Genomic DNA, 23,825 nt, shown 5'->3' on the forward strand with positions numbered 1-23,825 from the left:
TCTTCGGCAAAGGGATCACGCATTTTATCATCAGCATCTGCTCCAACCTAGCATTTGGCATCCACAGTGACAAAGCAGGCGAGACATCGGAGGTGAGGAGCTCAGAGTGGCAAGGTGGCCTCTCGGCTCGCCATCGAAGAAGCTCCGACGCTCGTCCGCCACCGACCGGGAGGGTTTCCATCCATGGAGGTGAACCGCACGTTCCGTCCATGGCCCTGTCTGGTAGCTCCATGGGCATCGTGGGTTTGTTTCCTTGTACGAATACCACGGCTCTGCGTTCCTCACCTTGTACTTGCTTTTCACGTCAAAACAAAGTTCAAAACAAAACACAATGGAGTTTGTCCTGCTCCTGCCGGGAAGTTCACCGAAGAGACACTTGAATCCCGACAGGCAGTTCCAAAGCGAACTCCCTGTAAAGCACAAGGCCTCGGGGCACGTCTCCGTCGCAGAGCTCACACTGCCTGCGAGCACCGGTAGCTCTAGTCTCGTGCGTGCCAGCAACACACGGTTTGTGTCGCTCACGGCAACACAGATATAACCTGTTGACGTCGTTCCAGAGTCGGCATCCGTTTCTTGTGACCGTCATCCTCACCATCATCTTCATCTTCATCATCATCATCATCCTCGTGTGGAAAGTAGAACGATTTAAAAATCCGCAGACCCCGTAACTAATAGAAAGACAGATCTCTGCAGGGTCCCCTTTCTACTGAAGATGCAAATGGCTGGATCGAAAGAGGACCAAGCCAACGGGAGAAATAGGGCAAAGTGAGCGGCTTCCCACGCACTACCTGCTCTCAGAACTGCCTGCACAGCCGAAACAGCCTGGTCTTGGGACGGTGACAGGCACAGAGGCAACACGGGGAGCAGAGCAGAACCGAGAGCCCATAAGCAAAGCCATCCACTTGCCAACAGCTGACGTGGGGCAGAGGCTGAGCTGCCAGGGGAATCCAGCCCTGACCACATCATCACAGGGCCGGTAGGCGCGATTGTACAGCGATAAGTAAAGATCATAGTAAAGTCATAGAGCACATGAGAGAGAGAAGGGAGATTGAAGTAACGGAGTCAGACACATTTCATGGTAGCATGCTCACCTCAGCCTCACTTGGTGGGCCACGTGGAGAGAGCTATATATTTTTTTCTAAGCGGTGGCAGCCACTGGGTTCCGACTTCTGGTGACCACCGGGCCGGTGGAGGTAGAGCGATATTTAATGCTAGCCCAGGCTTTTATATTCTCTGGGGATATGCAAGCCCCCTAATTACAGGTGAGGACATACATCACAGGAAAGGGTTGTGCCATAGGTAATACAGTAAAGGGAGGGGGTGATCTAGGGGTATCCACATAAGCGGAAGGGGAGGTATCAATGGGGGGAATACATATGATAGAGTCAGGATGGCAGCCTAACTTTGGACGCCACTGATCTGGTCTAACCTGTTCCCTGGCTCAACTATAGACCATTATCAGTAGGGTGTGAACTCCACCTACAGGAACCGAATCAAGACTGCAAGCCTCAGGGAGAAGTAGCCCATTGTCCTCAGCAGCAGGAGCAGGCCTACCCTGACAGCTGACTGCCTACAGGGACTTAACTTGACCATTATTAGCTGCAAGCAGTGTCCTTAGTCTAACATATTTGGGGGAATGACTTGGGAGAAATCTTTCTGTTTCCCACATTGGTAGTCGTTGAGTGGGGAAGAGAGAGTCTAGCAAATGACGTTGGCAGGTGGAGGGAGGGTGGAGTGGAAAGGGGGAACCGATTACAAGGATCTTCATATAACCTCCTCCCTAGGGGGTGGACAACAGAAAAGTGGGCGAAGGGAGATATCAGACAGTGTAAGATATGGCAAAATAATAATTTATAAATTATCAAGTGTTCATGAGGGAGAGGAGAGCGGGGAGGAAGGGGAAAAATGAGGAGCTGATGCCAAGGGCTCAAGTAGAAAGCAAATGTTTGAGAATGACGATGGCAACAAATGTACAAATGTGCTTGACACAATGGATAGATGGATGGATTGTCATAAGAATTGTACAAGCCCCCAATAAAATGATTAAATACCCCCCCCCCCAAAATGCTCTGGCAAAACTGGGTATCCACATGCGGAACAAAAAACGGAAACAGGAGTTTGTCACACCATATCCACAAACAAACAAGATAGATCAAAGGCCCAAGTGGGGATCCTAAGACGACCAAGAGCATCGGTGAAGAATGAGGGGGCACTTGTTGATCCTAGGTGCCACCGAGGCGAGGCGGACTCCGGGCCATGGTCCTCAGGGCAGCGGAGGGAATCGCCACCCGGTCCAGCGCCATCCCCAGTCACTGTCATGTTTGAGCCCATTGTTGCAGCCACTACGCCGATCCATCTTATCGAAGATCTTCCTTTTTTGTTGTTTTTGCTGACCCTTTACCAAGCATGGTGTCCTTTTCCATGGCTATGCACCCTGGTGGCACTGTGGGTCAGGCCTTGGGCTGCTAAGTCCAAGGTCAGTAGTTCAAAGCCACCAGATGCTTCGAGGGAGGAAGATGAGGCTGTCTGCTCCTGTAAAGATGTATAGCCTAGGAGACCCTTGATAGGTGGCCCACTTGACACTTACTGAAAACAGTGGGGTGTTTTGCTTGTTTGCCTTCTCTCCAACAAACAGGAAACCCAGGGGGTGAGTTACCACGTTTACTAGTCAAAGAACTCAAACTGGTGACGAAATGGCAACCCAAGCTCCTCACTACGTATGTGACTTTTGCACAATTGATTTTCCTAAGTGCAGAGGCGGATCCCACGGCAACGCTGCCAGTGCCAGTCAGGGTGTTCTAAAGGCCGTAACAGAACATTTTAGAACTTCATGAACATGTCATGTTCAGACAGTGCGTTCACTTACGCCTGTTGGATATCGTCCAGTAGATTAACATGTTTAGGCAATGATCAGGTATTAAAAGGTCTTTCTAATACTTGCTGCCGAATCCTGGAATCACACACTCAGATTCCAGATGCCTCGGGAATCACTGATGAAAACCAGACATTGAGGCGGAGATACCAAGAGAGGAGCCGAAACATCACCAGCACGATGCAAACGCTGGCGTATATATCCATGTTGGTTCTGTGGGATAATTCTCCTCAGATGAGGGAAGTGCCCTAGACTCAGAATTAAATTCGAAGGTGTGTGAGGCTGGGCTGTCTAGAGAAACAAACCCCAGTGACACCATATGTGCAGAAGAAAGGACTTTATGTCAGCAAGTCATCTTACATCAAAAGAAGGCATCCCAGCCCAGTCCAAATCAAGTCCACAAATCTAATGACAACTTGTCAACCCCTCTACTAGCGTTACACACGCCCCATTTGTATAGCTCCACCCAATCATTTGGTGGCTGTTACAGAGACTTGGGGGGAAGAGTCATATTAAGAAATTTCATTTCACCACAGGCTGGTCAAGCACTGGGCACTGGGACCCTCACCACCCTGCAGGGTCACCATGGACTCCACTGAGTCCATCTTTGAGGTCTTCTGGTCATCCCGGGTGAAGATGGAGTGTGGGATGAAGCCTGTCTATCACAGGGAGCCGAATACCTGGACACTTCTCCTGACCGATGTCCAGTGGAGGTGCACACCACAATCATCTTAGGTGGCCTTTTGGCCTTGACTTTAACTGGCAAAGCAGACGCCACTGTTTTGATGAGACCTGGTGGCACAGTGGTTATGTGCTGAGCTGTGAACCACAAGGTCAGCAGTTTGAAACCACCCCACTCTGAGGGAGAAAGATGGGGTCTTCTACTCCCACAAAGAATTACTGTGGTAGTTACATAATCTGTTGTCAATTTGAGGCTGAAGAGTGACGGGGTGGAGTTTAGCCTGGTGATCAGATCGCAACTTGATGACCCCAGTTTGAGGTGGGAAGGAGATAAATAGCTTGTTGGAGGCAGGACACATGTTCACCCCAGGAGAGACTCTCTACTTACAAGACACATGGATCTATGCTGATGGCAGCAAGAGCCCTGGACCCGGAGGAGCCACGTGGAGACCCACGCCAGCACTGAGATGCTTCCACTGTCATTGGATCCACAAGACCATCCACCCACTGGCCTGCAATCTTCCGGCATTCGGCATCATTGCTTGTGTTTTGTGAGTCTGAAGAGGACTTTATAGATTGGTATTGGACATATAGGCTAATATTGGACTTGATCTGGACTGAGCTGGGATGTTTTCTCAATGGTCAATTGCTCTTGTGTATAAAATTCTTTCTTATACACATATGAGTGTGTCTATGAATTTGCTTTTCTAGTCTGCCCAGAATAAGACAGTTACAGCCTAGGAAACTCACAGTGGCAGTTCTACCATGTTCTGTAGGGTCGCCATGAGTCAGAACGGACTTGATGGCAGTTAGTTTTGCTCTCCCCCACCCCCGCAAAGGCCCCCTAAAGATTGAATGACTGAGGATTTGTTTGCAGCCATCTAGTGATCACAGAGATGCGTTTAAGCACGTAAACTGAGCATCCATGAACTGGGGCCCTAGTACCAATATTTCTCTAGACGTACCCTTCCACTGTACTCATATGAAAAGCATTCTTTTTGTAGAAAATGTGATATAAAGTTAAAAAAAAATCTTAGGACCCTATGTCCATAGTCATGTTTAGAAAGAAATTACATCACGGATAACACACACACACATACAAAACTCTCCTATCCTGTTTGAATGTATGAATAGACAGAGGCGGACACCTTCACTTGCCTTAGTCTGGCCATGGAATCGCACCCAGAGCCATCTGATGTTCCTTGGGAAGGTTGTTAGTACTGATAGAGTCTATTTACTTGTGATATGTCTGCGCTGGTTTGATATTTCTTCTTGGGCTCCTTTTGGTAATGTGTGTGTTTCTAAGATGTGCCCACTTCCTCCTCTTCCTCCTCCTCCGGCTCCTCTTTATCTTCTCATGAGTCAATTCTGACTCACAGTGACCCTACAGGCCAGAGTAGAGTTGCCTCTCTGGGTTTCTGAGACGGTGACTGTTTTTTATTTTCTTTCTGAGCAGATTTACTTATTTTTTAACTGGTTTATGGGCAGATGCACATATCATACAATTCAATAGTTCAATCATATTGAGAAGAGCTGAACAATCACCACCACAATCAGTTTTAGAATATTTTCTTCTGTCTTGTCCTCATTCCTATTAGTTTCTCCATTTCCCCCCAACTTCCCCTGCCAGATCTCCAAGGGACCAAATCCAGATCGACCTATTCTGGATTTCAAATACAGAAAAACATACAAATAACACACACACACACACACATCCAACAACAATAACAAAGTAAAACAGGAAAAAAAAACTCAATGGAAAATAAAATAGAAGATACTAAAAACTAAGACAAATTTAAAATGGGTCAAAAGGGAGATCAAATGAGAAGGTGTTAAATTTTAACCTAACTGCACCTGCAATCACCCACTTTCCAGTGCGCTCTGCATGACGCAGGGCTGTGCACAGCCTTGTCTGTGGTCAGAGGGGACCCACTGGAGGCTTGATCCACATGTATTTCCCTTCACCCTTTAAAAAAAATGCTTAAATGAGTCAAAGGGAGATCACATGATAATGTGTTATATGTTAACCTAACTATATTTGCTGTAATCAACCTTACACTGCTCTCTGACTGATCAGAAGGCTAGTCACATCCCGTGACTATGTCAGAGGGGAGTCACCAGAAGCTTCATCTATGTGTGGACCCTGCAAACGGATTTTTGGCTTCCACGGTTGTTCATAGCCACCTGCAAACCAAGTGTTCACAACGTGATCTCTGATACCATTCCCTCCTTCAGATTTGGATTGTATTTTTTTACAAACCTTGGGTCACACAGGCTGGTGCGCTTCTTCCATGTGGACTTAGTTGACACCTTACTTTGATGGCTGTTTGTTTGAAGACAAACCTTTAAGATTCAGGTGCTGTTCTTTCTAATAGTTGGGCACCATCTAGTCTCTTCACCACTCTTTGCTTTAGCACCCATATCTTCAGCGATCTCTTCAGGAGAGAGGGCATCAAGCACGGGCATGTCATTAGAATTAATTGTTCTTAGATTGGGACTAGAATGAAGTGTAAAGCCCCAAATCCATTCATATGTCTCTGATTTCTATATGTCTCCGGTTCAACTTAGAACATCATGGACATTTTATGTTAGAGAGCATTATCAATCATCTCCCTGGGGCATAAGGCAACTACTGAAACGTGAAACTGTACCTCTTTACAAGAGCAGAAAGCCTCATCTTTCTCCCCCGGAGCAGCTGGTGGTTCCAAACTGCTGACCTTGAGGTTAGTAGCCCAAGTTGTAACCCACTATGGTACCGGGACTCAGCTCCAGTTCACTGAGGTTATCTTATTTCTTGGAGAACACTAAGCAGTTGACACCAAGACATATCTTAGAGAAATAATAAAATAGAAAAGAGAGTCTTTTGGCATTCTGGCCAAAAGGACCAGGTGGGAGAAGTTAGGCTGTACCTAGAGTCTCAGCAGTGTTCATAAGGAGAAGTCAGTGGAACAATGCCCACCAAGCTCCCGAGACTGCTCTGAAGGAATGCAGTCTGGGGAAATAATTTTATACCTAGCTAAATTGTCACAGAGCTGTGTCAAAACAGGCTGATATTCTTCTAGTGTGCAAGAATCTGAGGGATTCATTGACAAAATCATGTGAATGGAAACTTCAGCCACAAAGAGAGAAGGTAGTAAATCGCAATGAGAGCCCACGATGAACCCTGCACCAATGTCAATTCAGGACTGAGATAGTTAAAAGTTTATTGTGCCAACCTGACCAATAAACATATGTGGGATTAATTGAAAGGTGGAGAGATAAATGGCTTGGTGAGCCTTGACTTTCTAGGTCTCAGGTCTCTTCTTTGTGATGGTCGGACCAGGATGCAGCTGCCTTAGCCAGTTCCCGGCTTCAGCTGGCAAGGCTCACTTCCTGTAAGACATTCCCAAGGAGAAGCCACATGGACCTACCCCGATGCAGCCCTGGGTGCTGGAGCAGCCGTGTGGAGAACCCTGACAGCGCCGAGATGCTTACACGCTCATTGATTTGGCTTTCCTCCTACAGTAGGCATCATTGTGTGTGTTTTGTGAGATGGAGGAGGACTTGGTGGATTGGTGTCGGACATATGGGTTAATGTTGGCCTTGTGGGCTTGGGCAGAACTGGGTTGGGATGTTTTCTTGACGTGTCCTTAGCCTTTATATAAAACTCTCTCTGTTATACATGAGTTTCTGTGGATTTGTTTCTCTAAAGTGCCCAGACTAACACAAGGACCAACATTACAGCCAACCTACGAATAATGGGTACCTCAGTGTGAATGCTACCAACCCAGGCATTAGTGGCAACCTCACAGAAATTCAGAGGGATGGAGAAAAGAGACAAGAAGTGATGTGCACCTACAGGGTCCCTCATCAAAATGGATCATTCTAACAATAGAAGTCATGTCTATTTAAGGGTAGGTTGGTAACCATTAAAAGAGGTTCGTTTGCTTGTTTTCTTGTGGAGTCAACAGCAGACTGAAGTGAACTGCCTTGTTTGTGAGTGTAAAATACATACTGGTGTTTGAAGGATGAGCATGGGGCTGGGGGGAAATGTCGAGCATCTCGTTAATAACTTTTCCTGCTGATTACGTGTTGAAAAGATAAGTCTTCTTGTCTATGATGGGTTACATGAAATATATTGTATCAATCTCACCTGTTTCTTTTTAATGATTTTTAGGATGCAGTGATTAGGAAATTTAAAATGATGTATGTGGCTTGTGCCGCCCAACATTTCTGTTGGATTAGACTGGTGTAAAGAAACAGAACGGAGTTGATTCCATGGGATTTTAGTTTGACAGGGATCACAAGAATAAAAGGTCCCAAATAAACAAACAAACAAAAAGTCTCTGCCATTCCCACTCATATCACCCTCATTAGAGCTCCGGAGACTATAAATCTCTACAGGAGCAGAGCAACTGGAGGGTTTGAACCTCCCACCTTGTGGTTAGCAGCCCAGGTGTAACCTGAAAACAATCCAAATTCTCAGCAGGGGTTGCGGGGGCCGGGGGAGGGGTGAGAAACGTTAAGCACAAATGTTGGAGATGCTGTGGTGCGAAAGGTGATCCCTCTTGAACTGCGAACACTTCCCTCCGCTCCGAGTCACAGCAGCTCTCTGGGAACTGGTCTCTCCCGAAGGGGCAGTCTCACCTCTTGCCAGGCTCGCTCCCTGGGCCAGCCCTGACCCAATGGCCCACTCGTGCACACAACCCCAGGCAAAATCCACACGGACGCACATGCGAAATCTGGCTTCTGGGATGATGGTATACATGTGTTTGCTCAAAACCTCTGCATCTTTTCCTGCTAGGTGCGTGGCTTTTTATGTCTTTGTTATTTTATGAGGAAATCCATTCAAGCTTCCAAGGCAGGTGACAGAGGGAAGTCGAGTAAGGATATGATTCTTTTACATACAAACACAGGGCAGTTGAGCTCATTGGCTGATTGAATCAATGGCTCCTTAGATCATTGGAACTCAAAGGCTCGACATGCCCTCTCCCCAGCCCAAATGACTCCATCCAATAAAAGGGATGGAGGGCTTCCTGGATCACATGACTGGCAAGATCAGAGATGGACCTCTCAAGAGTGGTTCTTCCCACCCTAACCATTCATTCTCAGAGGGCTGGGTTAATCCTTCTGCATCAGGATCAAGCTTGGGGCACTGCAGCTTCTCAAAACTCCATTGGACCATGGTGACTTGGGATTGCGGGGAGCTCTTGAGAGCCCTGCCCTACCCAATTCCCATCTTCCTGGTCTGATCCACTCAACTGTTCAAGCCATGTTTCTCTCCTCACTCCCTCCATCTTCGAAGCCTCCTACTGTCTACCTCCCCAACGAACACATCCATCTCAGAAGTGCTTCCCAGAAGTGAGGATGGCGGCACTCGGTCTCACGCATTTGGACGTGTTGTCAGGAGAGAACAGTCCCGGAAGGAGGACATCGTGCTTGGTAACGTGAGAGGGTCAGTGGAAAAGAGGAAGGCTCTCAATGGGAAGGATTGATACGGCAGCTGCCACCCTGGTCTCCAGAGAGCAGAAACTATGAGGATGGTGCCGGATGGGGACAGGGTTGATGGGACAGGGTGTGTGGTCTATGGATAGGAACAGACTCCAACCATGACAACCAACTACCATCAACACTCTCCACTTCCCTTGATTCCATGCCTCAACCCCACTGCCTCCCCTATAACCCCGGCCCTCTCGATCCCTTCTGCCTCTGTGCTTCATGAAATTTGGCAAATCCTTGTCTGCCTGCCCTCCTCACGCTAAGCTCCCTGAGGTAGGGCCTTGGAATTCTCCTGGTCAACCCCACCCCAGCCGCCTGGCACAGGCACACCAAGTTGCTGATCAGTTTCTGTGCAGTCTTTTCCGACCCCTGGTCACGCCACATATGCAGAGCAGACCAGCTCCATGTGGTCTTCAAGCCTGCGTGTGACTGAAGCCAGCTGCCAGGTCTGTGCAGAGGGGACTCTGGATGGGCTTCAACCACCAGCCTTTCCACAAGCAACCACATGCTTAACCGTCTGCAGGACCCAGGGACCCATGCCAACCCCGCCCCCCACTGGCACTGCGTGGGTTCCAACTCATTGTGAGCCTATAGAGGGTTACTGAGGAGCTGAAAGCCTCCCATTTCTCCCTCTGAGCAGGGGGAGGGGTTGAACCGCTGGCCCTTTGCGTTAGGAGCCCAGCACCTAACCCACAGTGCCACCAGAATTCCTTAGGTTCAAGGTCGCTTTCCATTAATACAAAAAGAACAACAAATTAAACAGTATAGGGGCAGCTTCGGAGTCAAGTGGCCGAGAGTTCGAATCCACCGTCCTTGCTTCTCTGAGCTCTGCTTTAGCAGCATTTCTAAATCCCCCAATGGAGGCAAACGTGCAGAAGGTTCCGGAACCACACTGAAGGCCCGGGCCCCGTCGCCCTTGCACGCCTGGCCTCAGTTTCCCTACCGGACCCAAGGCGGGCCAGGGGCGGCTACTAGGCGTTGGCCTTCACCAAGGACACCTGGCCCTTCCCGGGTCCCAGCCTGTTTGGGGAAGCGAGGTGAGACCCCGACCAGATGCGACGCGCACGCGGCCCGACAGGCGGCGCCCGGGATTCCCGCCCCCGCGCGCGCGCGCACCTACTACGCACCGGTCCGCCCCGGCCCCGCCCCCGCGAGCCGCAGCCAATGAGCGCACGGCCCCGCATCCGGGGATCCCGGCGCGGCCACCGCCTCCCGCGCACACACGGCCATGGCGGAGGTGAGTGAGCGGGCCGGGGGAGCCGGTCTCCACCCCACTGCCCCGGCCTCAGCCCCGGGCCTGGCCGCAGCGGGGGTCCCGCGCGCGGAGACGCTCGCGCTGGAGCCCTGGGCCGGGCCGGGGCGCTGCGGCCGCCGGGGGCCGAGGGCACGGGGCTTCGTCGGCGGCCGCCCCCGGCCTGGGCCCCCCCGCCTGGTGCCACATCGCGGGCTGCGCGGCGCATGCGCGGCGGCGGTGGGAGGGGCGGGCCGGCGGGGGTCTCCGCGTCCGGGAGCCCCGGAGCGGGAGGCGGCTGCGGTGGCTCGGCCCCTCGCATCCCCGGGCCGGGCGCGCCGTCCCTTCCCCCCACCCCGCGCACAAACTTTGCAGAGTGCGGGGGTCGCGCTGCGGGAGGGGGGGGGTCCCCGGAATCCCAGGGGACCGCAGCGCTCGGCCTGCTCTGTGCGGAGCTTCGCGGAGCCGCCCTCCCGACTAGACCCTGGGCGGGACCCGAACATCTCGCCGTGCGCTGCTAAGCGCACACCCGGGCGCCGTCCCCGAGTGGGACCGACTGTCCCCGGGAAGTTACTTCTGAGAGCCTCTCGTCCCCCGCCCTGGGCGGAGGCCCCGGCCCCGTGCCCCACCGCGACTCGGGCTGTGCTGCCTGCCTGGCACACTCTTAAGGACCGAAGGCGTGCAGGACAGACTGCCCGGGATAAAGCAAGACCACAACGAGAAAGTTTGGGTTTGAGAGCTTTTCGGGTTTTGAGGGGCAGCGTGGGCCTCAGTGGCCCCCTCGGGGGTGAGACACTGCAAATCCAAACCCACTCACAGTAACCCTTTAGGGCCGAATGGAATTGCGCCGCCGCCGCAGCAGGGCTTCCAAGCTTGTGAATCTGCGGAAGCCAACCTCCTTGTCTTCCTTCTGAGGAGCAGATGTTGTGCTCAAATTGACCTTGTGGATAGCCCACCGGGCCGCCCCGCATCCTCCTCCTAGGCGATAGGGCCCTTAAGTGTCACTCTTTTGGCTGCATTGGACCCAGCCAGACTTTGTGTCCCCCCTCTCTGGGCTTCAAGACAGGCTGGCCAACAGGTGCACAGAGTAGTCCTCATCTAGTGGACAGGGGAGGCCTGCCCTGCACCTGGGTGGGCCCCAGGGGAAACACGTGGAGCTGGGGTCACAAACTGTTCCCTTCCACTAGGAGCTTCTGCATTTGCCCCAGAGGAGAGTATGTCTGCCCTGTGTTAGCTGTGCCCAGAGTTCTCCCTTCCTGAGGGTCATTTAGGGAAACTGAGGGCTCAAGGGGGTGGGGGCTGACCTTCAAGTCGGGAATCGACGCAGAGGGAGAGAATTTGCATGTGTGCCTGCCACTGCCCGGTGGTCTCCAGCAGTAAAGTGACCTTTGGGAGGCTTGGTCAGATTTGCCCTACTGTGAGGGTGCTGCCCTGTCAGTGACCTCGCCAGCGTCTTAAAGGATTAGGACACGTGTCTATGAGGCTCCTAAGTCTCCAAGGGGCTGCAGTGGACAAGACAGACAAGTCCTAAGGTAAGGTGACCAGATTTTAACATTGGTAAAGCGGGACACCAGCGGGACATTATTGATAAAACTCATATCCTGGCCACATGGCAGCTGAAAACCCTAGCTTGTGCATTCTTTCCAAAAATCGGGACTTTTAAAAAAAGCCACAGAACACAGGAAAAATTGTTAAAAATCGGTACGTCTGGTCACTTTATCCTCAGGACCCACGGGTCTGGCTCTGGGCAGAGACACTGGTCAATGAAGAGGCCAACTGGCCCTGAGAGGCTAGCCTCCCCTGGTGGCCTCAGGTCAGTCACTGACCATCTCAGCCTCAGTTTTCCCATTTCAAAGGTGGGCATAAACAGTAGACCCTCCAGAGCCTGGTGCGGTAGGTTTCCCCATGTGAGTTGCACTTCGGGAAGACGCTCAACATTTTTTTCACCAGTAGAAATGGCGTTTGGTAGCCTAACAGCCTGGATCTGTGAGGCCGCCTAGTTGCCAGTTGTCACCAGGAAAGTAGCCTCTGGGGCCAGGAGAGAATGTGGGGCTGCTTTTTTCTGCCCTGCTCCCGCCCCTCTCCGGAAACCAGATGAGTCTTAGAAACCATCCTCTCGGGCCTTTTGGTGTCTTGTCATCTTCCTGAAGTTAAAATGCAGCTCTGCCCTATGATGTCCAGCCTGTGGTGCCACCTGGTCAGCTTCCTTGGTCCTCCAGGCCCTTGAGGAGGACAGACCCCACCCAGAAATGACAGTAACTCCCCCATTGCCCCCTGCTGAGTTGGTCCCGCCCCATCCCCTCCACTGTAACCAGACACTTGTTTGTTCCCTGTGTCCTTGGGTAAACTAGTGACCCCATGTGGGCAGAGACAAGTGGGACCTGTTTGTCAGGGTGGTAGCCAGGCACTCGTGCTTGCTGCCTCACCTGTGAGGCTGGGACTCCACGCACATCAGAGGGAGGAAGGCCAAGGGTGATTCTTGGGAGAAGGGTGCTTGAGTTCTGTCTGTCCCTGGACAGTGAGTCCCCTCAGAACTCAGGTGGCTGAAAATACCCACGGTGGTTGTGTGTGTGACCTTCTGTGGTTCCCAGGGTGGACAAGACTCGGGCAGTTTTCATGTAAAACTGGTGGAATTATCCGCGCTTGCGAATGTGGGCAGGGCTCAGCTGGGTGGTTCTTAGGCACGGCCTCTCAGGTGGTGCTGCCACTTAGTGGCCGAGGCTAGAATTGCTGCTACGCCTCCTTATTGGAGTTTCCTCAAGTGCTGGCTGGCTGTGCTAGTGTTTGCCTGGGACCACAGCTCGGACACCTGCCCATGTCCACTCCATGTGTCCTCGGTTTCCTCAACGAGTGATGGCCGGGTCCCAGGAGTGAGTCTCCTGGAGTGGCACCTGGGGCCTTCCCGAGTCCAGCCCTCTCCTGACCACTGCCCTCTCTCCCGCAGGGCTCCTCGTTGGGACGGCAAGGCCCTCGTGTAGCTGGCCTCAGCCACGGCCTGTGCCCCGTGGAGTCCGGCGTGCAGACAGCGGCAGGTACCCCAAAGGCTCCAGGGCCCTCTGCCTGCTGGGGTGGACAGTCAACCCAGGCTGGCATAATTCAGGGTTACAGATCGTGGGGTGGGGTTGTGCAGGCCGGGGTCAGGACTATTTTCCTGAGCGCTGCAGGCCCCCAGCAGAGGACCACTCACCTGAGCAGGACGGGATGTGTGCCTCACTGGCAGGGACTTGGAGATTGGGGTGGGGGTTCCCTGCACCTTCCCTGAGCTGCCTGCTCTCTGGGCCTGGGCTCAGGAGACCAGAGCCCCTTCCACTTGGCCTCCAGTGGCACACCCACTGTGTGTGTGTGTGTGTGGGGGGGGTGCGGCACAGGTGGGCGAGGGCCTTATGCAGGCTCCCTTGCAGCTGTGTCCATGGGCTCTGCCAACCACCAGTTGAGCCTCTCGGAGATCCTGTCACAGAACTACGGCGTCCGGGAGGGGCGCGAGGCGGCGTCCGGGGGCCCTGTGAAGCCCGAGGAGGAGCTGGAGAAGGACTTCATCTCCCAGGTACTCACGTGGCCTCCGGGGTCAGGACGGCTAAGATCCCAGTGACAAGTCCACCTATGTGAGCTGGAACTTGGCGGGGACGGATGAAGGGCCCGGCCTGCCCTGTGCCACCTTTGTGGGTCAGCAGTCAGCCACCCTCGGGCGTGTTGGCCTCAGACCCCCGGCTGACTTGGAGAAACGACCGAGCAGCTCAGACACAGGTCTTTATGATGTGCCTGTCTACATAACGTCGTCTCTTAAACATTGCCGTTGTGACCCCGTTGCACATCTGTGGAAACCACAGGCCCGTGGAAGCCAAGCGTGGTTTCCCATACACAGGAGCCAGCCCAGCGCTGTGGTGTTGCCCAGCCAGCTTGGGTACCTGTGAGCATCTCGGAGATTCTGGGCATTCTCTGATGCAGCTGGCCCTTTGGTCCAGGTGGCTGCAGAGAGGGACAAGCCTGGCATGTGGCCACTCCTTACCCCTGCCCCACCCCGCTTCCCTGTCTTCCTGGGGGAGGTGAAACAGGTGCCTGGGAAGTCAGTGACCCCGTCATGACTCAGAATTGGGGGCTCATACTGGTGCCCTGGCCGCTGCCAGTGCACATGGGGCTGTCCGCACAGCGGAGGAGGGAGCAGCATATGTGCTTCTGTGAACTCCTTGGGGACCCTGGCACCCTTGACCACACATTGGGTATACCCCCCTACACACACACACACAGTGTGTAACCAGGAGCTGTGGTTGGCATGCCTGGCACCCTTGGCCACACATTGGGTACCCCACTACACACACACACACACACATACACACACACACACACACACACACACACTGTGTAGCCAGGAGCTATGGTTGGCGTGTGGGCTGAGACTGGGCTGGGGTCCGGCATGCTGGCTTCCCTGGCCCTTGAGCCCCGGGTGAACAGAGCAGTGCGGATACCCTGAGAATGGCGGGGAAATGTCCAGGAGCTGTGTGGTCAGGCCTCAGGCAAATATGAATGGAAGCTGGCAGACAGGTGAAGGGGAAGGTGAGGTCTCTCCCTTTGTGGTGGCTTTGTTGTTGCCAGTGAATCAGTTCCGACCCTACTTGTCGATGGCAGGAAACTTGGAAAATAGCTCGTTGCCCACTGGATAGGAAGACATCCCTGTTTGTACCCATTCCAGAGAAAGGTGACCCAAGGGAAGTCTCAGCTTCTAGACTCACGTCACTGATAGCATGTGCAAGTGAAATTGTACTGGAAGCCATCCGATAGATTCAGAAGAGGATGTGGAACAAGGGACATTGCTGGTGTCAGAGGGGTCTTGGCTGAAAGCAGAGGAGTGTTCTTGGGTGCCTTCCATTCAGTCTGGCCCATAGCACCCGTGTGCCACAGAACACACCACTGCCCTGCCCCTCCTCGCAGTTGTTCTTAGGCCTGACCCGTTGATGCAGCCACAGTGTCCGTCCGTCTCCGTGAGGGACTGACTCGCGCTCACTGCCCCTCGACGTCACCCAGGGGCTGCTCTCTCGTCCAGAGTCTGTGAGACGGAGTCTTGCCATCCTTGCCTCCAAGGAGCACTCTGGCCGTGCTTCTTCCAAGACTAGATGCCGTTTGCTTGTCCATATTGCATCGTTTGGAAGCTTTGCCATGAGGCTGGGCAGTGGTGGTGTTGAGCTCAGGTTGGGGCAGGGCCTGACCCACTGTCCCTGCTGCATGGCATGAGTGCCCCTCACTGCTCTCCATCGTCACACAAGGGTGTTCGTCACTGGACATCTCTGCCTCTGTAATCAAGGCGCTCTCCTGTTTGCTTCCTGTCCCCTGGGGTGGTGGCCCTGGAGGTTGCCCTCCCGAGCTGGCAGGCATTGTGGGTGGAGGCAGGCCCAGGCCCCTGCTTGCTGGCTGGGACCTGTGTGCACAGCTTTCTCCGCTCCGGCACTTACTCGGGGGGTTGACAGAGCCCTTGTGCCAGGGGCTGGGTGGAGGCGGGGCTTCCATGTGGGCTTGCTGGGGGGGTCTGGCGGGCACAGAGCCCCGGGCAGGCCCCCAGTGGAGTGCTGTCCCCCTCAGAGCAGCGACATGCCCCTTGACGAGCTGCTGGCACTCTGCGGCTACGCGGCCTCGGACCCCGTGTCGGAGCAGGAGAGGGTGGGCGCGGACGCCGCCCCGCTGCCGGACATGACCCTGGACAAGGTGAGGAGGGTCTGTGTGGGGCCTGCCCTGCTGGAAAATCCCAGTGGCAGGAAGTTACGGTGAGGGGTAGCTTGTTCACTCTTCCTTTGTGTCCCTGCCCCAGCCCTCGCTGGCCTTTGGCCCCATCCCACATGGGGGTTCAGGGAGGTGGCATGGGGCCCTCAAGGTGATCGCTAATGTGTTGTCACCTGTAGTATTTTCAGTCTTAAACAAGCCCCCCCCCCCCCCATCTGTTTTTCTTGCTGTTTAAGGAACAAATAGCGAAGGATCTGCTGTCGGGAGAGGAAGAGACACAGTCGTCCGCCGACGACCTCACCCCATCTGTGACCTCCCACGCCACCTCAACCCTGTTCCCCAACCAGAGCGGACGTAAGTGCCCACCTCACCACCTTGTGGCGGGAAGGGGCCACCTCCTGGCTATGGGCTGAGCCCCTCAGGAGGGGCTGGTGTTTGAGCTGAGGGTGAAGAGGCTGCCACATTTGGGTCCCATGGGGCCCAGTGTCAAGCTCCTTGGTGTCTGGTGCCATGGTCCAGGGGCCTTGCAGCAGGTGGAGGAGACCTTTCTCCTCATGTCACCACCTGGCCAGGCTGTGAGTGGGGTGGGCCGTTGCTGCATGGGGCTCAGACAGACTGAGTAGGCTGGAGCTCAGAGGGTTGCTAGCCCAGAAGGGACGTGGGGTACTGTGTAGTGGAGGCCTGGGGTCTGCTCATGCTAAGAGCAGTGGCAGAACCTGGGTTGGGGTCACGCCTTCTTGACACTTGCCCCCTTCCCCACAGCTCGCTTCCTGGCTGGTGGAGACAGAGACCCCACTTCCTCCACCTCCTCCAACTCCCCCACCTCCTCGGACACAGAGGAGGACTCGCTTCCTGTCAACAAGTGTAAGAAGGTGTGTGGACTGGGGTGCCCGTCCCTCTGTTGTGCACCCTCCTGAGGAGCCTTGACCCTGGGCCCCCACACTGACCTGTTTCCTCCCTGGAAACTGGCCCCCTGGGCTTCCTGTAGCTGACCACCAGTGGCCTCTGTCTTCACAGGAGATCATGGTGGGCCCGCAGTTCCAGGCTGACCTCAGCAGCCTACACCTGAGCAGGCACGGGGAGAAGAGTAAGTGGCAGCCGGGCGCCCTCCACCTGCATAGCCCAGTATGGCCCAGCGTGTAGGCCGTGGAGCCCTGCTCTGGCTCCCGGTTTTCTCAGTCTTTATTTTTGTTTGGAAATGGTTTTCATACGTTTGTTTGCCCTTTCAGTGCGTCTCAGGGCTTATTCCAGCATTTTTTAAAAAGTCAGCATTGGCCTGTCTTTGGACTCAGTAAAAACACACACAGGCCTTTCTTCTTGCCTGTCGTGTGCTTGGCTTGGGTGTATGTGGCATGTGCGTGTGTGTCCTGGGTCCCCAGCTCTCTGAGAATGCCCTTCCTTTGGTTGTTTCTGGGCCTCACTTACACGTGCGCTGGACCCTTCTCCATTGAGTGTGGCTCGTAGACTCGGTCTGGATTCGTGCCCTGAGCGGGATCCGGCTGTACTTAGCCTTTGTCGCTCCTGCTCTTGTCTGCGCCAGGTGTGTCTTCTAGAACACCCGTTTCACTTTGTTGAGATCTCACCTGTCGATGTCTTCCTTTCTGTCTGCCTGGCCTTCTTCCGCTCTGCTTCTTTTAGCGCCCCATCCGCAGTTGTCTTCCTGCCCTTGTCCACCATGTGAGGGCTAGCTGTGTCTCCCAGGACACCTGGCCCTGCGATGCTGGGCACCGGGTCTGGTTATGTGGTGGTCGGAGGGTAGCCTACCCGTGCCCAAGCTACAGCTGTCAACACCGCAAGAGGCTCCGCCCGTGTGGGTCTCAGCACCCCGTGGATGTCGGGTGGGAAACCAGGAGAAGTCCAGCTGGACCCCTGCACTGCTCACCCTGGGGTGGCTGGGTTTGTGGGCTCATTGGACTGAGACGAGTTGGGGGCCAGCTGGAGCAGGAGTGCAGGAACTTTGAGAACGGGGTGGGTGTGCCCTGTGGCCTCCCTTCACGCCCCTTGTCCCTGCCCGAGCCATCCCGAGGCCCTGCCAGTCAGCCTTCTGCTGCTGCACAGTGGGCCCTCTGCAGATGTCGTCCCTGCCTCCACTGGTGTCTGACCCCTGGCAGCCTCTTTCCTGGGCAGAGCCAGCGCCAGCCTTGGTGCCACATCTCACCAACCCAGGGTCTGGAGGAGGCGGTGTGGGGGCCAGACTGGTTGCGTGTGTGCATGCATATAGCGGCATGTATACCACCTCTGCCCACCCCTTCCTAAGGGGCTCTGGGCTCAGCAAGAGGGAGGATAATCATGTGCCACCCGGGCAAGTCCAGGGTGTGACACCCTCCCCTCGCCCCTGCAGTTTACGAGAACGAAGACCAGCTGCTCTGGGACCCCCATGTCCTGCCCGAGAGGGAGGTGGAGGAGTTTCTGTATCGTGCCCTGACACGGAGGTGGGACGAGGCATCCGGGCCCCAGCTCCCGGATGGGGAGTCGGTGAAGGACAGCGAGCAGGTGGGGCCCTCAGAGGGGGCCACTGGGACTGGAGTCGCCACGGCCTGCGGGGCACCTGCCGGGAGCTCCAGCCTCGGGGTGGGGGTGGGCGCCACCATGGGGCTGAGCAGCGAGTCTACCGACCCCCAGGCCCTGTACGAGCTGGTGCGCTGCAGTTTCAACGCCGAGGAGGCCCTGCGTAGGCTGCGCTTCAACGTGAAGGTGGTCCGAGGTAGGCCCTCCAGCCCTCTACCCAGGTGCCCTTGTTCCACCTCTCTCTGCTCCGCTCCCCAACCCCCTCGGCCCCCCACGTCGCTCCTACACCCCGCCCCCACCCCAGTCCTCTCCACACCCCGCCCCCGCCCCAGTCCTAGCGTGGTGTCTTCCGCGCAGAAGGCGTGTGCGCCTGGAGCGAGGAGGAGTGCAGGAACTTCGAGCACGGCTTCCGCGTGCACGGCAAGAACTTCCACCTGATCCAGGCCAACAAGGTGGGTGCTGGGCACGGAGCAGGCGCCGCAGCCTGGGGGCGGGGCGGGGTCGGCTCCCCTGACTCGCCTGCCTCTCGTAGGTGCGCACGCGGTCGGTGGGCGAGTGTGTGGAGTACTACTACCTGTGGAAGAAGTCAGAACGCTTCGACTACTTCACGCAGCAGACTCGCCTGGGCCGGAGGAAGTACGTCCCGTCCGGAACCACGTGCGTGCAGCCCACCTGCCCAGCCCTGGCTCCCGGCTCCGCCTCTTCCGCTGCCTCTCCTCCTGCTCACCCCGCCCCGCCCCAGCCCCTGCCCAGTCCAAGCCCCTCCCTTCTGGCCAGCCCCCAGCTGCTGCCCTGCCTATCCTGGCCAGCCTCCGCCCTGGAGCTCAGTCTACCCGTTACCCATCTGCACCCCCTCAACCTCTACCCGTTGCCCAGCTTCTGCCTCCCCCACCCCCCATATACCTTCCCAGGGCCTCCCACCTCTCACCAGGCCTCTCCCAGCAGGGATGGGGAGCAGGACCTGGATGGTGGCGACCCTGACAGCTCCGGCCGGCCCCGCTCCGCACCGCCCCTGCCTTCCACCGCTAATGGTGATGGCCTGGGCCCTGAGCAGGATGCCCTGGGGGCGCTGTGCACAGGTGAGGATCCTGCCCCATCCATCGACCCCCCCAGCTGCGGCCCCAGCCGTACTCGGGCTGCACCTCAGCCGCCTTCCTCCTGCAGAGTCACTGGTGGAGGATGGCGCTCCCCGAAGCCCCGGCGGCCTTGGTGAGCCTGAAGCGGGCGGTCTTCGGACCACCGAGGCAGGGCCCTGCCCCTTCCAACCTCTGGACCAGCCGTCCGTTGGGCCGCACCCCCCACCGCCCTCTTCCTTGGCCGACCCGGCCTTCTACCCTGCAGCCTCAGCTGCCCCGGAACCCGGCGCCCACCCCCGGCTGGCGGTGGACGTGGCCCTGCCCGCCACCCTCCCCGAGGGGCTGCCCCTCCTCCCTGCCCACTCAGGTCTGGGCGGGGACCCCGCCGCACAGGTGGCCCTATCCGTCGCAGAGTTCGGGCTCATCGGCCTTGGGGACGTCAACCCTTTCCTGGCCCCGCGCCCCGCGTGTCCTGCGGGGCTGCACCCAGAGCCTCTGTCACAGTGAGTGTTGCAGCCGGCCTCTGGGGCTGGGGTGGGGGCGGGAAGCCTTCGCGTTGACTCCCCTTTGTTGTTACCCTGCGACTGGGACCTTCACTGCCCCGAGCAGGGCTGGCTCCCAACCCTGCAGCCTGTCTCCCTCTCGTTCCTGCAGCTGTAATGTGATGACCTGTTGATTCCCGATGCCCGGCGCTCAGCCGGTAGCCACCAGAAACCTCCCCCGGACTCGACCTCCGGCCTGCCGAAACGACCCCTTCCCAAGAGCCGACAGTGACGCCCCCTCTTGCCTCGGGGCTTTCGGGATGACTCGAGGGGACAGGGCTGCGGGTGCCCCACACCAGGCCTCCGCTTCCCACTCCTGGGGCCTCCTCTAGCAGGGGGACGGGCCTGCCACCCCAGACGGCCGTCGCCGCCACCAGCAGCCCCGCAGGCGCCCAGGCAGGCAGCCGTCTCCCGCCGCCCCAGGGCCGGGCGGGCAGCTGCAACTCAGTGCCAAACTGTGGGGGCATGGAGCCATATACCTCGCTGCCCGGCCCCAGCCCGCCCGCCCGCCCGCCCGCCCGCCAGCCACTTCAGGAAAAGCCGCACTTTACCCCCTTCTCCGCCTCCCAGCGCCTCGGCCGCAGCTGAGCCGGCCAGGGCTGAGGAGGTAGGCCCCCTCCCCTTCCCCGGGCCCGGGGCCTCCTTTCTTTTGGACGTCCCCACGTGATGGCCGGGCCCCATGTCCGCCCTCTCCTTGGTCTTATTTATGCTTTCTCGTTGGAGCGGGTACACGGCAGGCGCCCCGCCTCCAGGGTCGTCAGGGGTCTCCCTTTGCTCCAGCCACTCCCGCCAGAGTCGGATTTGAGCCCCTCCCAGGACCACACTGTGAAGTGACGACAACTGCCTTGATTCACCGCCTCCCTTTATTTATTAAACTTGATCGGAAGCCCAGTGGTGCTGCCTGCAGACAGCCGTGGGAGGGGGAGCACCCTGTGCCTGGCATGGTGGGAGCAGGGCGTTGGAGGCAAAGGGCACAGGGCCTTGGGAGCACATCCTGCCCGCTGACATTTTCCTGCATTGTCGAGGTGCCCCGCGGTCCCCTAGTTCGCTCAGCTTTCACCAAATACATCCGTTTCTTGTGGTCGGCTGTATCTGACCGCGTGGAAGACGGTTTTCTGTCCAGTTTCCACCAGTTGGGGGTTTAGGGCTCCTTGAGCTGCCCAGGTGTACATTTTGTTTTTAGCCGATTTAACAGGATAGGGTTTCAGAAAGTACGTGGGAAATCTCATTTCTTTCTCTTATAGTTGACTCTGCCCACCTCCTCCACTCAAACCCAAGCTCACTCCCGTCCAGTCGATGCGGACTCACAGGGACCCTCTAGGACGGTAGATAAACTGCCCCTGTGGCTTGCTGACACCAACTTGACAAGGGTGGCTTTGAACCGCTGCCCTTGTGGAATGCAGCCAATGTGTAACCACTGCCACACCAGGGCTGTATGTTTGTCAGGCGACTTGAGCTGTCATGCTCACTCGACTCTCTTTATGGTTTGCCTCTTGTTTCGTTGGCTGGGGCTCATGGGGCACTGCCATTGGCTGCTGAACCTGCCGATCGGCTTTCATCCGTCTTCATCTCAGCTTCCCTACGGGTCTCCTAGTTGGGGTCACCTTTTCATGGCTCCCTACCTCTTACTAAACATGTTACACTGCAGCCAATGTGTCTGCAATGGACGTCATGGCCACGTCTGTGGTGATTGCAGTGCCAGGAGCTGCAGTCAATTTCAACCCCCCCCACCCCCAGCCAGTGGTCCAGAGTCTTGGTCTCCACTGTGGTAGACACCTGCCTCACCACCTGTGCTGGCCTGGGATCTTCCTGTGGGGCCCTGGGGAGAGTTGGCTGGTCAGATACAGAATATCCATTCAGACCCCCACCTCAGATCCATAGCACCCAGATAGATGCTTGAGTCATGCTCTGTGAGGGCGCAGGGTGTGTGTGATGCTGGTCTGAAGTTTAACTGGGTATGTGTCCTGTGTAGAAGAAGACGTCAAAAAGTAGGAGCCATTTCCCACTAGAGAATGTTTTGAAGCCCCGGGGCAAGTCAGGCCATCCACCCTCCCTTAGCCTGGGCAGCTCCCAGAAGGGCATTCCTCCTCTCCGTGTTTGCTGCTGTGCCCTCTGCCACACGAGGGCGCCCCACACCATCTGGGCGGCCACCTGGTATGCCTGCAGTGTCCCCAGCCAAGGCCCCTGCCAGGGGGTTTGAAGCCGGCTTGTTTAGGGGGTGGACGTGGAGCACTTACCTGCATCTGACCAGAGCAGGGGTGGAGGGTGGGTGTGTGTTGTGTGTCTAGGGACATTATTCCGCCAATCATTCCCATCTCTTAGGCCTCACAGCACCCCTGTCCCCCAACCCCACTCCACCCCAGTACTGTCTCCCTCGCTGGACTAGATCCTTGCAAAGTGTGGGTGCCCTGACCCCAATCCCCACTCTAATTCATGCCGCACTCACCAAGTGTTCTTAATCCTGTAACCGACTAATCCTGGCCTCACCTCCCACCCCTCCTGCACAGACCCTCCTGGGCCCCTCCCAGCTCAGGCCAACCCTGTCACCTTACCACATGCAGGCCCCAGTGAGTCCTTGGTTCCTGTGGGAGGAGGGGTTGGATGGAGGATCAGGGTGGTTATGATATTGATAATAGATAATAGGGGTCAAACCAGCCAACCCAGGGCCTGACCCCCGCTGGAGCTGGCCCCAGAGTGCTGGAAGCCCGGTCCCCTGAAGTGCCCATGGCTGAACACTTTTACCTGGCCAAGACCATATCTTTGTCCCCAGGAGCGGCTGGTGGGTTTGAACTGCGGACCTTGTAGTTAGCAGCCCAATGCCTAACCCACAGGGCCACCAGCGTTCCCTGGTCCAGGAAACCAGATTCCCGAAAGGTTCAGAAGACAGGTGTGCCCTTAACCCCCCCCCCCCAGCTCCAGGGGTGTGCTTCGTAAAAGCGAGATTTGGGGTGGGCTTCTCACCCCCTCGTTGGGAAAGCAATTCAGAACCCTAAGTTTCCTCCAAAGGTCTAGTGATTCGTTATATCCTTGTTACACCTGTGGGCGCCCACAGCCAGTCCAGGGAAGTTGGGGTGGTAGCACCGAGACTTCCCCCAATGCTGCCCTTTGGCCGGTGGCGGGGCTTCAGATCAGTGGCCCACCCACAAGCACCCTGTCACTCTGACCTCCCCAACAGGCGTCTGTTAGTCCACCCCAGCTCCAGGAAGTGCCGCCCAGCTGGGCCTCGACCCCCTGAATCCACAGTAGCACAGAGAAGCTCTATATAGGTGGGGGGGGGGAGGGAGAAAGCTGGGTTCTAATCCCAACCCTGCCATTTCCTGTACTCGACCTTGAGATGGCGACCTCTGGGTAAGCAGCTCCTGGGTGTCCGCTGGCTCTGTTGGGCCCCTCCGGCCAGTCAAGGTGCTCAGGACCCTAAAGCCTCAGCTAAGCTGGGCCCAAGGGCACCAACGGCTGTGCGTGAGCGCCCGCGCCAGCGCGCAGGTCAATGCCCTCCACCCACCCCAAAGCCCTGGTTGACTGTCCTGTGCTGCTCCTCACGGGCCGCGCCGCCTGGCCCAGACCGTGAACGCCCAGAGGGCAGCTCGGGCAGGCCGCGCCCCGATTGTAAAGTTTCTCGGGAGAGAAATCAAACCAGACCCTGCCTTTGAGTGGATGGGGAGCCACAGCGGCGCGGCAGCTCCCCATCCCCTTCTCTCGGAAAGCCAGGTCTTTCTCCCGCGGACCCG

The 23,825-nt window shown here is 56.3% G+C and overlaps 1 protein-coding gene across 4 annotated transcripts; it reads left to right on the forward strand.

Moving 5' to 3' along the window:
- The first annotated feature begins 10,221 nt into the window (after positions 1 to 10,221).
- On the forward strand, positions 10,222 to 20,988 carry MIER2 (MIER family member 2). Of its 4 annotated transcripts, none has more exons than XM_075544100.1 (14): positions 10,222 to 10,268; positions 13,207 to 13,294; positions 13,664 to 13,806; positions 15,834 to 15,956; positions 16,208 to 16,325; positions 16,734 to 16,843; positions 16,989 to 17,058; positions 18,313 to 18,464; positions 18,594 to 18,675; positions 18,837 to 18,931; positions 19,012 to 19,136; positions 19,425 to 19,558; positions 19,644 to 20,058; positions 20,210 to 20,988. In XM_075544100.1, exons 1-14 carry the CDS (start codon positions 10,260 to 10,262, stop codon positions 20,229 to 20,231), a joined length of 1,686 nt encoding a protein of 561 aa, XP_075400215.1. In that variant the 5' UTR covers positions 10,222 to 10,259; the 3' UTR covers positions 20,232 to 20,988. The 4 variants fall into 4 exon arrangements, with proteins under 4 accessions (XP_075400215.1, XP_075400235.1, XP_075400225.1 ...); XM_075544120.1 differs by having other exon boundaries at positions 19,012 to 19,115; XM_075544110.1 differs by having other exon boundaries at positions 18,840 to 18,931.
- The last annotated feature ends 2,837 nt before the right edge of the window (positions 20,989 to 23,825 follow it).

This window comes from Tenrec ecaudatus, chromosome 1 (genome assembly GCF_050624435.1).
Source record: "Tenrec ecaudatus isolate mTenEca1 chromosome 1, mTenEca1.hap1, whole genome shotgun sequence".
NCBI lineage: Eukaryota > Metazoa > Chordata > Mammalia > Afrosoricida > Tenrecidae > Tenrec > Tenrec ecaudatus.